At 42.8% G+C, this 17170-nt stretch overlaps 1 protein-coding gene across 1 annotated transcript in view; it reads left to right on the forward strand.

The window, feature by feature from the left end:
• The window catches only part of ppm1e (protein phosphatase, Mg2+/Mn2+ dependent, 1E), a 132294-nt gene extending 123229 nt beyond the window's left edge, over positions 1–9065 (forward strand). Inside the window, exons 6-7 of the mRNA XM_060848225.1 lie at positions 2405–2498; positions 5394–9065. Of these exons, the coding sequence (XP_060704208.1) occupies positions 2405–2498; positions 5394–6277 (978 nt within the window). The 3' untranslated portion in view covers positions 6278–9065. The remainder of the gene's footprint in view (positions 1–2404; positions 2499–5393) is intronic.
• The last annotated feature ends 8105 nt before the right edge of the window (positions 9066–17170 follow it).

The following is a 17170-nucleotide window of genomic DNA, read 5'->3' on the forward strand; positions in this document are numbered from 1 at the left end:
TTGTTTGTAATATTCATAGATGTAGATGAAAATATGGGGAGGGATGGTGGTAAGTAAGTTTTTGGAGAAGCAGAGATTGGCTGAGTGGTTGAAGGTGTTAGGATATAGTCAGACTGGTCAGAAGGAATTTAACCTGATAAGGGTGAGATGATGCACTTTGGAAGAAGTAACACGATAAAGAGTGCTTAATGAATGGCAGGACACTAGGAGGTTCAGAAAACAGAGAGATCTTGGTGTGCTTGTTCACAGATCCTTGAAATTGGTGGACAGGTTAATAGGGTGGTTGAGAAGACCTTTATGAATCATATCATAGATTATAAGAACAGAGAGATTATTATTGAAGCTGCATAGAATGTCAGTTAGGCCACAGCTGGAGTACTGTGCGCAGTTCTGGTCAGTGCACTATAGGAAGGATGTGGTTGTGCTGGATGGGGTTGCATAGGTGGTTCACTAGGATGTTGTCTTGGATGGAGCATTTCAGCTCTGAAATAAAGCTGTATATGTTTGAGTTGTTTTCTGTGGAAAAGATTGAGAGGGGGAACCTAAGAGGTCTATAAGCTTATGAGGGGCATGGACAGGGTTGATAAAAAACAGCTGTTCCCTTTAGTTGAAGTCTTAATAATAAGGGGGCATTAAGTGAAAAGCAGGAGGTTATGAGGGAATTTGAGAAAAATGTTCTCACTCAGAAGGTGATGGATGTCTGGTATGCACTACTTGAGAGGATAATTGAGGCAGGAAACCTCACAACCTTTAAGTAACTGGATAACCCCTTGAAATGTCATTACATTCAAGGCTATGGGCATGGTGCAGGGAAGTCGGATGAGAGTAAGTAGTAACCTATTTTTGGCTTGATAGGCCAAAGAGCCACCTCTATATGGTTTTATGTTCTCTGTAGTTTACTTTTCAGGATCCTAGGCTGCAAGCCATCAGGGCCAGGGGAGTTATCTGCCTTTAGCCCCATTAGTTTGTCTAATGCTATTTCTTTAGTGATAGTACTTATTTCCTTCCCTGTATTCTTCAGTATTAATGGGATGTTCATAATTAGACCCTTCTGTCAGTGGTGGTGCTGCAAGATCTGACAGCTCTCATTATAAACAGGCAACTGGGGTTTATAGCAGAAAGAATTGTGTTTAGGATGTACATGGTTCATGAGATTTATTTAATATTTTATGAAGAATTTGGCTAAAGTACAGGCTAAAGGGATTGTGAGAGAGAGAGAGAGAGAGAGAGACCTGGATGAATAAGTAAGTGAAGGTGATAGGAATGGTGGAGAGTGTAGTTCATAAAGCATACACGATCCTAGGACACAGTATACAAGTTCACGGAAGGTAAATATGATTTTATGAGACACTAGTTCAGTTGCAGCTAGAGTACTGCATCCTGTTCTGGGTGCTGGACTTTAGGAAGGATGTGAAGGCATTGGAGAGCATGCAGAACAGATTGACCAGGGATGAGAAGCTTCAGCTTTGAGGACAGACTGGAGAAGTTGGAACTGTTCTCCTTGGAGAAGGCTAAGAGGATGTCAGACAGAAGTTTTCAACTTCACGAGGCGTTGGACCGAGTGGATATGGGGCAATTGTCTAAGCTCATAAAAAGATCAAGAACAAGAGGGCACATATTTAAAGTGTTTTGCAAAAGAAGCAAATGCGAGGTGAGAAAAAATGTTTGCATGCAGTGTGTGGTCGAGTCTGGAATGCATTGCCTGAAAGTGTGATAGAGGCGGGGTCAATTAATGTATTTAAAAGAAAGTAAGACCATTATTTGAAAAGGCAGGAGAATGGCACCATGTGAATTGCCCCAAGGAGATCTAGGACAGACATGGTGGGCTGAATGACCTTCTGCTGACTGTAATAAATCTTTGAGGTTAAAAATTGGACATTAGGAATCTTGTTTTAAAATATTTGGCCTATTTGCAGTTATATTTGATCAGGTGACATGGAATTTTCATCAAGGTTAGCACTGCTGCCTCACAGCGCCAGAGACCTGGGTTCAATTCCTGCCTCAGGCGACTGACTGTGTGGAGTTTGCACGTTCTCCCCGTGTCTGCATGGATTTCTTCCGGGTGCTCCGGTTTCCTCCCACAGTCCAAAAATGTGCAGGTTAGGTGAATTGGCCATGCTAAATTGCCTGTAGTGTTCGTGAAGGGGTAAATGTAGGGGAATGGGAGTGGGTGAGTTGCGCTTCGGTGTAAACTTGTTGGGCCGAAGGGCCTGTTTCCACGCTATAAGTAATCTTATAAAAAGTCTAAAAATCACCCACTTGGATACGATGGCTTCCTTCTGAGTGCATGCCTCATTGTGCACTTTACACCTAACAATGATGGATGGTCTGTCTAAACCAAATATCTCAGTCGAGTTGATGTATGTTTTGTTTTTTCACTTGTTCTTCCCTTTTGCTCCCTCAGGATGAAAAGCAGCGAATTGAAGCGCTCGGAGGCTGTGTGGTGTGGTTCGGGGCTTGGCGAGTTAATGGAAGCCTTTCTGTTTCCAGAGCCATCGGTGAGGTTTTTAAATCAGGAAACTGGCTCTAGTTATATTTTCAGACTCATGCCCGTTGTTCCTCTTGACACATTGGCTAGATTTTTATTCCTTGGAGGCCAGAAAAGCAGACTGATCTACCCGACTAGTCTATGCTTCACACATACCTCTCTCATCCATCAGCATAGCGTTCTGTTCCCTTCACGCTCATGAGTTTTTCCAATTTTCCCTTAAAACATAAATGTGGGAGCGAGTTCTACATTCTCTTCATCTCTAGGTAATCACTCCATAATTCCCAACTGGATTTATTCATGACTATTGTAATTCTCCTATCCCTGAGTGATGATCTCCCCAAGAAGTTGAATTGTCTTTTTAGGTATCTCCTATCAAATACCTGCTTAAACACTTTACATTTTAAATACCTTAGATCATTTGAGAGAAAGGTGTCTGCTCAATCTTCCCTAATAGGATAATCTTTTGGATCTTCAGTCATCCTCAAAACTTATGGTCACTTTCTCCAGTGTCTCTACAAATTCTTAAAAAAATATAGAAATCAGAAGTGCTTCCAGTGCTTCATATGACCCAGTCATTCACTTTAGCTCTGTCTAGTAGTGGTTAGGAATTTTCAGGTTGCATACATGGTCCAGTTGGGATTCCCAAATTTAAACTTAAGGCAGGAAACCTTGCCAGCCTGCCCACCTCAATTTCCCACATCTGCAGTCCATATGTGGAGTATGACTAGATAGTGACTGAAGCCTAAACTCAGTTTGCTTTTCAATAAACTTGTGATTTATTAATGCGGCATCAGCTGTAGCACTGAGCCAGAAAGTATGTGAATTTGGATCCATTACTCAGGCCAACATTCTTAGTGCCAAGCTGAAATGCGGCTGCAATGTTGGAGGTGCTGTTATTTTCCCAAATGAGACATTAAACTAAGATAAAATATTGGACTGCACCTAAGGAAGTTATAGTGCTCTTTATGGGAGCTTACTGTGCAATGCTTTGCTGCAATTATAATTTCAGAAAAAGAGCTTCATTGGCTGTAAAGCACTTTGGGACATAAAGGGTCATAAAAGCTAGTTGTGTGTATACCTCCAACTCTTTGTATCTCAGACAGTGGTCACTGCCTCTGCTGCATCCTGTTGAACAGAATGGGCAGATGGCTTATGGAGTTTGGAAAAATGAGAAGTGAACTCATTGAAAATCTAGAATGACCTGAAAGGCCTCAACAGATCAAAAGGTGAGAGGTTGATCTGCCTGGCAGGAAAATCTAGAAATGGGCAGCAGGGTAGCTCTGTTATTTAGAACTGAGACATGGAGAAACTCACTCAATTAAAAGATTGTGAATCTTGCAAATTCTGTACCCTAGAGGTATGTGATATTCAGTCACTAAGTAAATTTAAATATGAATTTTGGTTTGAGAGACTCATATTTAAAAAGTGACTTTAATAAAAGGTCTCCCAAGGCATTTGCAGGAACAATATAAAACACAATGTTCCCGAGCAGGAGACATAAGATCAGAAAAAATATGAAAAAGTAGGTGATTCAGTCCCTCAAGCCTGTTCTGCCACTCAGTAGGATCATGGCAAAACTGACAACCCTCAGAGGAGAAATTCCTCCTCATCTCTGTCTTAAATTGGTGCCCCCTTATTCTGAAACTATGCCCTCTGGTCCTAGACTTTCCCATGAGGTGGGAGCATACTCTTGACAGTTCCCATGTCATTTACCCTTACGAATGCTACAAGTTTCAATTAGATCATCTCTTTCTTCAAAACTCCAACGAATAGAGTCCCAACCTTATTTGACCTTTGGTCATAAGACAATCTCTCCATTAGGATTTAGGATATAGGACCCAAAACTTGGGCAAAGATGTGGGACAGCATCAAAGCAACAGAGTGAGGCCTAGAGAGAGAGGTAGAGGGAAGAGTCGCAGAGCTCACGAACAAGGCAAAGGCACAGCCACCAATAGAGGAGAAGTTAAATTCAGGAATGCTGAAGAGGCAGTTACCTCAGATGATTGAGGGGTTGGAGGATTACAGTAGTGAAGAGAGGTGAGACCTTAGAAGGATTTATAAAACGAGACAAAAATTTTAAAATGAAGGAATTGCTTGACCAGAATCCAATATTGATAATGGTTAAGGCCTGGCTGTGAATTCTGTATGAATTGATGTCCATGAAGGGTGGAACATGGGAAACCAGTCAGAAGAACATTTAGATAGTCAAGTTGAGAGGTAAGAGTGTGGTGCTGGAAAAGCACAGCTGGTCTGGCAGCATCCAAGGAGCAGGAGAATCAACATTTCGGGCTGATGAAGGACTTATGCCCGAAACGTCAATTCTCCTGCACCTCGATGCTGTCTGACCTGCTGCGCTTTTCCAGCACCATACCCTTGACTCTGATCTCCAGCATCTGCAGTCCTCACCTTCTCCTAGTTCAGAGGTATCCAAGCGATTTCAGTAGCATTTGATTGGAGATAGAGGGATGGGGAAAAGTCAGACAGTGTGACTGAGAATGAACTCTTAGTAAAGATGAAGTCAGGCTCCAGCTGAGCCTGGTGCCTGGAATGAGGGATGGAGTTGGAAACTAGGGAACTGAGTTTAGACAGAGGGGGAGGATCGGAAACAATAGTTGCAGTCTTCCCAGTATTGAATTTCTGCTCCTCTAGTGCTGGATGTAACCATAGTATGGAAAGCTGGAGCTGAAGTGGATGATCAGTCAAAATCTGGTTGAGTGGTAAAGTAGGAAGGCTGAGAGATCCCTGATGGTCTCCTGGTCCTATTTCTGATGTTCTGGTCCATTTCTCCGGTCAAACCTGAGGGGCAGGAGTTCTAAATTTTTATTCTTCTCTCGGGTTTTCGTGTCTAACTTGTTTTTATTTCCCCACCCTCCCCCTCAAACCCGCACCTCCTCATTCCCAGGCGATGCCGAGCACAAGCCGTACATCTGCGGCGAGGCGGACAGCGACTCCACCGTGCTGGACGGCACCGAAGACTACCTCATCCTCGCCTGCGATGGTTTCTACGACACCATGGAGCCCGAGGAGGCGGTCAGGGTGGTGTCCGATCACCTCAAGGAGAACAACGGCGACAGCAGCATGGTGGCTCACAAGCTCGTGGCGAGCGCGCGGGACGCGGGCTCGAGCGACAACATAACGGTCATCGTGGTGTTCCTGCGCGACCTGAGCGCGGCGGCGGAGGAAGAGGGCGGGGCCAACGGTCACTCCAAATGGACCGGGAACTCATTCGACGGCGCGCAGGGAGACGGCGGTGATGACAAAGAGAACCGCGGCGACTATCAGGGCTCTCGAGCCCAGCACCAATATGGCGCCGCCTCAGAGTTGACGCAAGACACGCGGGAGGACTCACTCACTGACAGAACTAGCCTGGCTCTGGGACCCCCGACGGGAGGGGTCCTCCCGGTGGCAGCCGGTGCCAAAGAAAGGCCCGCGGGGCGGTGCGGGCCCGAGGAGCCGGGTAGGGCTCCGAGCCTGCGGGAACGCAGGGACTTGGCGTCGGGCGCCGTCCGGCACCGGAAGAGCCGGCCCGCGGGGCGCTCGAGGAGGCAGGGCCGGGCGGAGAGGCCGGCTCCCTGCTTCCCCGGGGCCCTGGCGGCCAGGCAGCGAGGCCTCAGCCGGCGGGCCAGCAGCAAAACCGAGAGGAATCACAGCGGCTCAGTACACCGGGCACCGCGGCAGAGAAAACCGGGCAGTGGCTGCGGCTCCGGGGCAGTGGTGACTCCTGACAGCTGGCGTGGGCAGGTGCCAGTCATCTCCAGTAGCTCATGTCGACTTCAGCAGCAGTAATCATGCTTTCCCAGTCTAACCTTCCCTACCCGTCACTAGACTGGAATTGTTTACTCCCCTGTTCCTAGGCAATCCTCACCTCACTCTAGCTAATTTATAATTAAACTCAGTAATCTTGACGTTATCTTATATTCCCGGCCTAGGCATAGTCAGCTGAAGCCCATAAACTGTAAGCCATGCTGCCCAGGAAAGATCATATCTTAAACTGGTTTCTGTAGACTGAGCAGCATCACTGGCATTTTACCTCCAATAATCTCACTCCCCCTACTCTTCCCAGGACATTTCGTGACGCCCGATAGCCAGCTGCCAGGAGTGGGGCATGGGTGGTGGAGAGGAAATTTGTCATATTCCGACCCACTTGTCTGATACGTAGCAGGAGTCAGCAATTCAGTTTTTCAAGCGTTCTCTGCTATGCCGTACCTGTTGATCCCTTTAGTCCCCAAGTTCCACAAGTGACATACACGTGCTGCAATTTCTGACTTGCCTCTGTGGTCAAGCAGCTCCCTTTTCACCCAGTAAGAGTGCATTTATTTTTTTAAAAAACAATTTCAGCAGTATTGCTGGCTGGCAGTGCCAGTCATTTTTTTTGCCAGTTACACTCGGTCGGGGGAGGGGAGAACTAGTTGAAAGCAACTGAATGTTTTGCTTAGTCACTTCAGAAAACAGTGGAGAGCCAATTTAATTGAAGTTGAAATGGAGTCACACATAGTCAGACCAATAGTGCTGGCATATTTCCCTCCCCAAAGCTCATTATGGACCAGTTTTGCATTTAGGATAATCCAAAGGCTGTGTGGGCACATTTACTGCCTTTTATTTCCTGAACTGAACTCCAATTCTCAAACTGTACAGACTTTCTCAATATATTCATTTAGGTTTCTAGCTTAACACTATTCAAACATAAGCGTTATAATAAAAATATATTTTAAAAAAAAGTAAAGTTACACCAGCAGACCTTTTAGATAATGCTCTGGCTACCCAATTCCCAGCCCTCTCTGTGGTCAGTCCTCAGCCAGTCTGGTGGATGATTCTCACAGCCATTTCCTTCACTGTCCATGCACCTCCCTTGTCCCACTCCAACTTCCTCCTTCCTAGGACTGAATGGTGCCCGGAGATATTGGCAGCCTATGAAGATTTGCAAACCCCCTTCTCGAAGAGATGTCTGACCTGGTCCCGGATTTACCTCAGTCAGAAATCGGAAAAGTTTAGAGCTGGGCTCAACTGAAACCCAATCCTAAAGAAGGGTTTCATTTCCGATTGGATATTCGAAGTGGGAAGAATGTGTGTGAAAGTGAATATCTCTCAGTTTACAGAACTCATTAAACTGCATTAACTGTGATTTCTCTGATAATCAATAGTTAAAAGTATTTGTTTGTGTCTGGCTGTGGAATTCATTCATAGCGAACCAAGCTAGTGAGACTAAGGCTCTCAAACTGATGATTCCTACTCCGATAATGGCTTTTCTCAAACTAAAGGCTCTTGTATTTGTTACACATTGAATAGGTGTCCTGGCTGGTATTATAAAAATCATATATGTTAGTACATTCATCAGGGCACTCCCCACCAAATACTGGCAGTAACAGTCATGAGTTCACTGATAGCTAGTTAATCTTTATAATGTATTTCCTTCTGAAGGAACTAAAGGTAATTCTGTAAGACATGTATGATGCATTAGTAGTTTTTGGTCTGATAATATACCTGTACTGGTAGCTGTGAAAGTCTGACTATGAAACTGTGCTGGTCCCCTGTACTGCTGCACTAGAACCTGTGCCACTGCTTACAGTGGATCTATCACTTCACCTGTACAGGTAGCAATCCAGCCACTCACCTAGGGTAATCATAGTTTCAATGTACATCTCTGGTGTTCTGGTTTTAGTGTAACCCATTTTGTATTGGTACCTGTACAGGTACCTGTGATGGTTTGAGACTACTCTTCTGACTGTGCATCTGAGTTGGTGCCTCCAGCAGTCTGTCTGCATATCTGCCTGCACAGATGTCAACTGTACATCAGTTTGAAAATACTTCTGACTGTACACCTGTACTGGTGCCTATAGTTGTATTGATACTGACTACAACTGTAGCAGTTTGACTGTACACTTGTACTGATGCCTGCAGTTGTACAGGAATTGCTTACAAATGTAACAATGTGTCTGTACACCTGTAGTTGTATAGGTACTGTCTGCAATTGAAGCAGTTTGAATACTGGTGCCTGTAGTTGTATAGGTGCTACCTACAATTGTAGCAATTTGTCCGTACACCTGTACTGGTGCCTGTGTAGGTACTGTCTACAATTGAAGCAGTTTAACTACACATGTACTGGTGCCTGTAGTATTATAGGTGCTGACTACAACTGTAGCACTTTGCCTGTATACTTGTACTAATGCCTGTAGTTGTATAGGTACTGTCTACAGTTGAAGCAGTTTGACTGTACTGGTTACACACTTTAAAACAAGCCTGACTTTGTAACACGTAGTGTTTAACTAATTGCAGCTGGTGGTAGCAAGTAGTCCTTAACCTAGTTTGAATTTCTGTGCCCTTATTTGCTTCTTGTTTAAATAAATAATAAACTCCCTCCCCTCCTCCTCCCCCCACAACCAGTACCTGTATTTACATGTTCAGTATCTTGTAATTTCTAATGATGGTATTTCTGGTGATAATGTAAAAATTATATATATATATATAGGTCTTAAAACTTGAACACCAAAAAGGTGACAACACTATTGTAATTATAATCTGTTTTAATGCTGTTTAGTCTGTGTACATTTTGTGTTCTATGTAATATCTCTTGTGTATTGGAAATGGTGGAGCACTTTGTATTATTAAAAGCAAAGCCTTTAATAATGATTAAAGGGACTTCACCAGTTTGATGAGCCCTTATTTACTTGCTGGGCTAGTAGGTTGACAGAGGAGGCAGAGTTCCTCGACCATGACATCGTCATCAAATCAGCGTATAGAAGAGGCCCTTCAATCCATCATATCTGTACTACCAAAATTATGCTAAATCTACATGAGTCTTACTTTGTCACACTCGGCGATGTTGAATATTGTTATACTTCATTTGGTTGTCCAAGTACTTTTTAAAAGGTTGAGATTTCATGCCTTAACTACCCTCCCAGTTAGTGAATTCCAGACCCCACCACCCTCTGGATGAAAGGAGTCGTCCTCCAATCCCTTCTAAATCTCTCACCTTTCGTCCTAGAAGTGCACCCTGTTGTTACTGACCCTTCAGCTACTTTCTCTTCAGCCTGCTCCTCAAAAACTTATAGATGTCTATTAGGTCCTCTTCAATCTTCTCTGTTCCAAAGAAAACAATCCAACCTCTCTTCATAGTTAATCTGCTTCATCCCAGGCAAAATCCTGGAGAATCTCCACAGCATTCCCTCCAGAGTAATCATATCCTTCCTATAGTGTGCTGACCAGAACAATAATATTCCAACTGTGGCCTAATTAACATTGTGTACAGCTGCCTGCTGTTATAATCTATGCCATAGTTGATTAAGGTCAGTGGAGGTGGGTACTGCAGATGCTGGAGTTTAGAGTAAAGATTAGAGTGGTGCTGGAAAAGCACAGCAGATCAGGCAGCATCTGAGTAGCAGGGAAAAAAAAAATCAATGATTTGGGCAAAAGCCCTTCATCAGGAAAGCATCTCTTATATCCCCTTAGCTATTTGTAAAAGAAAAATTCAGGTGTGGGCATGGCTGGCTGGCAAGCATTTATTGCTTCTCCCTTGTTGTCTTTGAAATGATGGTATTGAACCACTGCAGTCTATACTCCCATACAGTGGGAATTCCAGGATTTTGACCAGCAACAGCAAAATGAATGGTAATATACTTCCAAATCAGGATAATGAGTGACTTGTCATGGGAATGTTTTACCTTCTTTACAAGTCTCCTCGATCAGACCTTGTTAAAGGCCGTGCTGAAATCCATATAAACTACATCGACTACACTACTCTCAGCTACTCACCTGGTCCCCCTCAAAAAACAGCATTAGATTTGTTCACTATGACTTCAAGCTAACAAAGCCATGCTGACTGTCCCCGATCAAATCTTCTAACTCCATGTGGAAATTAATTCTCTTCTTCAGAATTTTCTCTAATAGTTTCCCTACTACTGACATGAGAGCAACCAGTTTGCAAGTTGCTGGTTTATCTCTACCACACTTCCAGTTGTCTGGCATCTTGTATGTGGCCGGAGAGGCTCAAAAAAACTTGGGTCAAGTCCCAATCATTTTCTCCCTCGTCTCCTGCTGCGACACAATTCATCTGGACATGCGGATTTGTCTACTCTTAAGCTTGCTAAATCCTCCAATGTCTCATTCTAAAACAGGCTGTTTAGGAATCTCACAGCCCACCACCTCAAATTCTGTACCTACATCCTCCTCCTGAGCAAAGATAGATATGAAGTACCTGTTTAATACTCTACCAGTGTCCTCTGGCTCTACACACAGAGACGAGGGGAGCAATGGGCTCTTTGCTTTCTCTTGTTGTTCTCTTTCCTTTGATGTATTCGGAGAACATCCTGGGGTTCTCCTCCTAATCCTGCCCACCAGTGTCTTTTTCCAATGCCCCTTAAGTGTATCTCATTCAAAGGTAGGTCAACATAGTCAATAACAGATATATAACCTTCATCAAGCAGTGGGTGCTAGGTCTGTAACTCTGCTGATAGCAATATGGAAGCTCCTTCACTGCATAAACAGACTTCAGCAGTTCCACTTGTGATAGCTCATTGAGCTGGCTGGAACTGCCAGTAAAAGAGCACTATGCTGAGAATGAATCTTAAGCAGCACTTAGTTCTCTAGAAAATGGCAGCTTCACCAACCTCTGCATTGAAGGCAACTGGCTATTGTTTGCAAAAGATTCTCAGAAAACCAATGCAGCACTATCCTTAACACCTCTGGGGGCCAACTTTGGGTTTGCACCAGTCTCACAGGATAGAAATGTTCCTATCTCTGAGCCAGAAGGCAGAGTTCAAATTTGACAAAATATCTACAAAAGTGACCAGCATTTGAGCTAAAAAAAAACAAGGTGTAGTGTAGAATGTTTATGCAGCTTTTTTGAAAGACTTGAAACTTAATTTCTTTAGGGATTGCACTTACTAAAGACTATTTACAACATGTGCATTGTCTGGTTAGTTCACATATGATGTTGGGTTTAGAAATTCTTGGTTAAAAGTGCAGAGCTCTTGGGGCTAGAGCTTCAGCTTTGGGTATAATCAGGGAATTGCACCCAAAATTGAAACTGCACTGATCAGGCAGATTCCACTAAAACAAAACTCCCTTGTTGCAAATCTGCCATGAAGCAACACATTTGGCCAATTAGTCATAAAACACCAATGTGCAACCGTTCCACACAGACCATTTTCCAAACTAATGTACTTGGCCTAAATCCCTAACCTTTCATGTCCATGTACTTACTCAAATGTCTTTAAACACTGTAACTACCTGCAGCTGACATTTTCTCTGGCAATTCATTCAAAATACTAACTACTATTTAAAAGGTTGCCCCTCAGGTCCCTTTTAAAGCTTTCTCCTCTCACCTGAAAAATGTGTTCCCTAGTTTTGAACTCTCATTCCCTATGGAAAAGGCCCTTGACATACACCTTATCTTTGCCCTCATGATTTTATAAACCTCTAAAAAGGTCACTCCTCAACCTTCTACTCTCCAGTGAAAAAAAAACCAGACATAGGAGTGGAAGTAAGGCCATTTGGCCCATCAAGTCCACTCCACTATTCAATTATGGCTGATGGGCATTTCAAATCCACTTACCCATACTCACCCTGTAGCCCTTAAATTCTTGATCTTGCAAGGAATTATCAACCTCTGCCTTAAAGACACTCAATGCCACGGAGCACTGTAGTGGCTGGGACAATGAATTCCATAGGCCCATCACTCTCTGACTGAGGAAGTTTCTCATTTCCATTCTAAATTGACCCCTCTAATTCTAAGGCTGTGCCCACAGATCCTAGTCTCCCCGCCTAATGGAAACAAATTCGCAACATCTAAGCCAAGTTTCTATTAGATCTCCACAGCTGGAAAGTCCCAGCCTTTCCAGTCTATTTTTATATCTCAAATTCTTCTTTCCTGGTAACATCCTGGTAAACCTTTTCTGAAATCCCTCCAGTTTAATAACATTCTTCCTATTACAGGGTGACCAGAACTGCACATAATACTCCAGAAGAGTGGAGGTTGTTTTTCAGACTGGAGGCCTGTGACCAGTGGAGTGCCACAAGGATTGGTACTGGGTCCTCTACTTTTTGTCATTTATATAAATGATTTGGATGCAAGCATAAGAGGTATAGTTAGTAAGTTTGCAGATGACACCAAAATTGGAGGTATAGTGGACAGCGAGGAAGGTTACCTTAGATTACGACAGGATCTTGATCAGATGGGTTAAGTGGCAGCAGTTGGAGTTTAATTCAGATAAATGAGAGGTGCTGCATTTTGGGAAAGCAAATCTTAGCAGGACTTATACATTTAATGGCAAAGTCCGAGAGAGTGTTGCTGAACAAAGAGACCTTGGAGTGCAAGTTCATAGTTCCTTAAAAGTGGAGTCGCAGGTAGATAGGATAGTGAAGAAGGCATTTGGTATGCTTTCTTTTATTGGTCAGAGTATTGAGTACAGGAGTTAGGACTTCATGTTGCAGCTGTACAAGACATTGGTTAGGTCACTGATGGAATATTGCTTGCAATTCTGATCTCCTTCCTAGTGGAAAGATGTAAACTTGAAAAGGTTCAGAAAAGATTTACAAGGATGCTGCCAGGGTTGGAGGATTTGAGGCTGAACTGGCTGGGGCTGTTTTCCCTGGAGAGTCAGAGGTTGAGGGGTAACCTTAAAGAGGTTTACAAAATAATAAGGGGCATGGATAGGATAAATAGACAATATCTTTTCCCTGGGATCGGGGAGTCCAGAACTAGACGGCATAGGTTTAGGGTGAGAGGGGAAAGATATAAAAGGGATCTAAGGTGCAACCTTTTCACGCAGAGGGTGGTATGTGTATGGAATATGCTGCCAGAGGAAGTGGTGGAGGCTGGTACAATTGCAACATTTAAAAGGCATTTGGATGGGTAAATGAATAGGAAGGGATATGAGCCAGGTGCTGGCAGGTGGGACGAGATTGGGTTGGGATATCTGGTCAGCCTGGACGGGTTGGACCAAAAGGGCTGTTTCCATGTTGTACATCTCTATGACTCTAAGAGCCTCACCAACATCCTGTACAATCTCATCATGATGTCCCAACTCCTAAATTCAAAGGTCTGAACTATCTGCAACCCAAATACCCAAAGGCCTACCACCATGAGAGCGAACATCATTAAGAATCTGAACCAAGGTGCAGTTAATTAAATACTTCCCTGCTCTCCATCAAAACAATGTATTTGGGAATGCTGAATTGTTACAGTATTATTAATACAGCTGAAACATTTATCATATTAAAAAAAAGCAAAGTAGAAGACTCTTGTGGTCAGACCCTGCCTCTCAGCCAAGGGGCATGGGTTCAAGTTAAAAAAATGAACTCGTTCAGAGATCGTAAATGTAAGGTACTATGGATGTTGGAAAGTGCTGGAGAAACTCAGCAGGTCTAACAGTATCTCTGGTGAATGTTTCCAGTCTGACATGACTCAACTTCCGAAAATAATTGGTTTCAGAGTGTCCAGACCTTCATCTTTGGGTGTAACCCTGCCTCCCCACCCTAAAAAAGAAAATCACTTAAAATGATTTCAATGCTGCAGTGCAACAATTAATGTAAAAACTGCATCGATGCTCACTTATCATTTTCTTCATAAATTAAACATTTTCTGTTTGGAAAAGACTTGCAAACACCTTTTGGCTTCTGGAGCTAAAGGAAAATGCGGTGAAGGCCCTCCCTGTTGTTTAGCCTCTCCCTTCTCTCTGGAACTGTGCACGATTCACCTCCCCCAGTGAAAAGTAAAACGTCAGGGAGGTTTGAGTGTGAACCAACTGGGCCATCTGTTCCACAATGTGATTTCACACACAATTGAAAATCCAAGAACAAAATGAATTTAAGAGTAAAAAGGTAATGATTGCAGGTAACTTTCAATGACTTTTAACTGGAATCTATTTGTCCCATACATGGTTACTTTCAATCTTAACTGTCAGATAGCAAGATCTGTGGTATATAATTTCTCCCCATTAAATTATATATAATGACATTCAATAGCACTTCTGCTTTGAATATCTGTGAGTCATCACAGTTGGGTGACTCACACCAAGCTTTGGAGGCAGATCCTAGACTGCAGCATTAGATTTAAAAAAAAAGAACATACAGTCAGTACCCACTTCTTGGAATGATTACTTTGAGCAGAGGAGTTGAAGATTGTCAGCAGTTGCTAACACTGCAAAGGACAAATCACTCTCCCATCAGGATTGATGGGCGGACAACAAAAGAAAGGCAGTGGGAATCCCATCCTCCAGGCACGGTCTGAATGAACTCAGAATGGATTCATACTTCTTGTCAGGGGAAATGCTTTCATCTGTTTTATCAAAGGCATCAATTTAAGAGTCACAAAAGAATTTCATACAAATATGTTCACACTGTTCAGAGCCCACAGTGGAAACCCAGAGTTTAATGATTCATTCACATTGTGGAAATGGTATCTGAGAGGGAGAATTATTTCAGTCCTTATCCACTATTTATCAAACAGATTCAGTAATATTTGTTCTTTTTGCATCATTGTGCATTATGTCCGGAAGGGCAATAGGAACGATGTTGGAGGTAATGGCCTAGCGATATTATCACTGGACTATTAATCCAGAGATCCAACTGCCCTGGCAGACTGTAGAATTTAAAAAACATCTTGAATTGAAAGTGTATTGATGACTGTGAAATCATTATGTGGAGGTGCCGGTGTTGGACTGGGGTGGACAAAGTTAAAAATCACATACCACAAGATTATAATCCAACAAATTTATTTGGAAACACTAGCTTTTGGATTGCTGCCCCTTCATTAGGTAGCTGTGGAACAGGATCATAAGACACAATTTATAGCAAAAGATTACAGTGTCATGTAACTGAAACAATATATTGAACAAACCTAGGATGCTGTTAAGTCTTTCACCTTTTAGAATGGATTGCAAGTTTCAGTTCATTAATATGTAAATCTCAGAACTTTTTTAAAGTCACATTCTCAAGATAACTTAATGTTTTATTAAGAAAAAGTGACATCTCAGTTCATACAATGCATGAAAGATGTGAGGTTCATCTGTCTGTATCCCAATCTTGAGTCAGACTGGTTCTATTTCTAAAATACGAATTTATAAAATGTTACATGAGTGACTGCCTGCATATTGCCAATCTCTGAGCACCATCCTACAACTCGTCCGCTTCATCCTTGACCACCACATGACTCGGCCAACGTTGTCTCTCTCATATGCTACAGGCAAGGATGCCCCAAGGCACAGTATACTGGCAAGACCAAGCAGATGCTACGACAACGGATGAATGGGCACCGTGCAACAATCACCAGAAAGAGATGTTCCCTCCCAGTTGGGGAACACCTCAGTCAGGATCTACAGGTGACCATTCTCCACGACAGACTTTGGGATACGCAACAATGCAGAGTGGCCGAGCAGAGGCTGAAAGCCGAGTTTGGTATCATGAGGATGGCCTCAGCCGGGACCCTGGATTCAGGTCACATTACAGGTGACCCCACTACACTATACACTCTCTCGCTCAGGCTTATACTCCGCCACACTCACTCACATACACAATCAAGCAAGCATACATGCAAACACACTCTCACGCACACTTACACACTCTCTCCCTCTCATACATACACTCTCACAGACAAATCTACGGGGTGAATTTGCCTTTGCAGAAATGTATATGCAGACATTTTACTTTGCTCAAAAAGCATATAATATACAGGCAGTCAACCCATATTACATTTTTATAAATTCCTACTTTGGAAATAGAACCAGTCTGCCTCAAGATTGGGATACAGACAGATTTTAAACTCACACCTTTAACAGACTGTCAGAGCTGAGATGTTACTTTTTTAAATATAAAAACTTACATTATCTCGAGAATTTGACTTAAAAGTAGTTCTGGGATTTACAGAACCCCAGTCATCTGAACATCAATTACCCAGAGTTTGGATTATCTGAACAAGATATCAAGAGCCCGGAAAAAGTTCTCCATTATCCAAACACTCAGCTATCTAAACAAAATACTCCCCGCCCAGCTCATTCAGATAATCAAGGTTGTTTTGTACACATTAATGAACTGAAACCTGCAACTCATTCTAAAAAATGAAAGACTTAACAGCAATCTAGGTTTGTTCAATATATCATTTCAGTTGCACTGTGATCTTTTGCTATAAATTCTGTGTCTTATGATCCTGCTATCTGATGAAGGAGCAGTGATCTGAAAGCCAGTATTTCCAAATCAACTAGTAACTTCTTGTGTGATTTTTAATTATGAAATCATTGTTATTGTTGGAAATCCATCTGGTTCACTAATGTCTTTTAGAGAAGGAAACTGACATCCTTACCTGGTTTGACTCTTAACCCTCTGGACAAATAGGAATTGGCAATAAATGACCGCCTAGCTAGTAATGTCCACTTCCCATGAATGACCTTAAAATTTATTATAGAGGTAGGTGTGTGTGTGTGTGTGTGTGTGTGTGTGTGTGTGTGTGTGTGTGTGTGTACACGCGCGAGAGAGAAAGGCAGACAGACTCTCTCTGTTAGATAGGCAGAAATAAGGAGACAAGACAACAGAAAGAAATGGTGACAGAGTCAAAGAAACCAACAGAGAACAAGAGCAGATAGAGATAAAACTCAGACATTCAAGAGTTAGAAAGACGTACAGGCCAAGAGATATAGAAAGATTGACAGAGACACATAGCCCAAAGACAGCAAATAAACATGACTAAAA

This window comes from Hemiscyllium ocellatum, chromosome 31 (genome assembly GCF_020745735.1).
Source record: "Hemiscyllium ocellatum isolate sHemOce1 chromosome 31, sHemOce1.pat.X.cur, whole genome shotgun sequence".
Classification (NCBI taxonomy): domain Eukaryota; kingdom Metazoa; phylum Chordata; class Chondrichthyes; order Orectolobiformes; family Hemiscylliidae; genus Hemiscyllium; species Hemiscyllium ocellatum.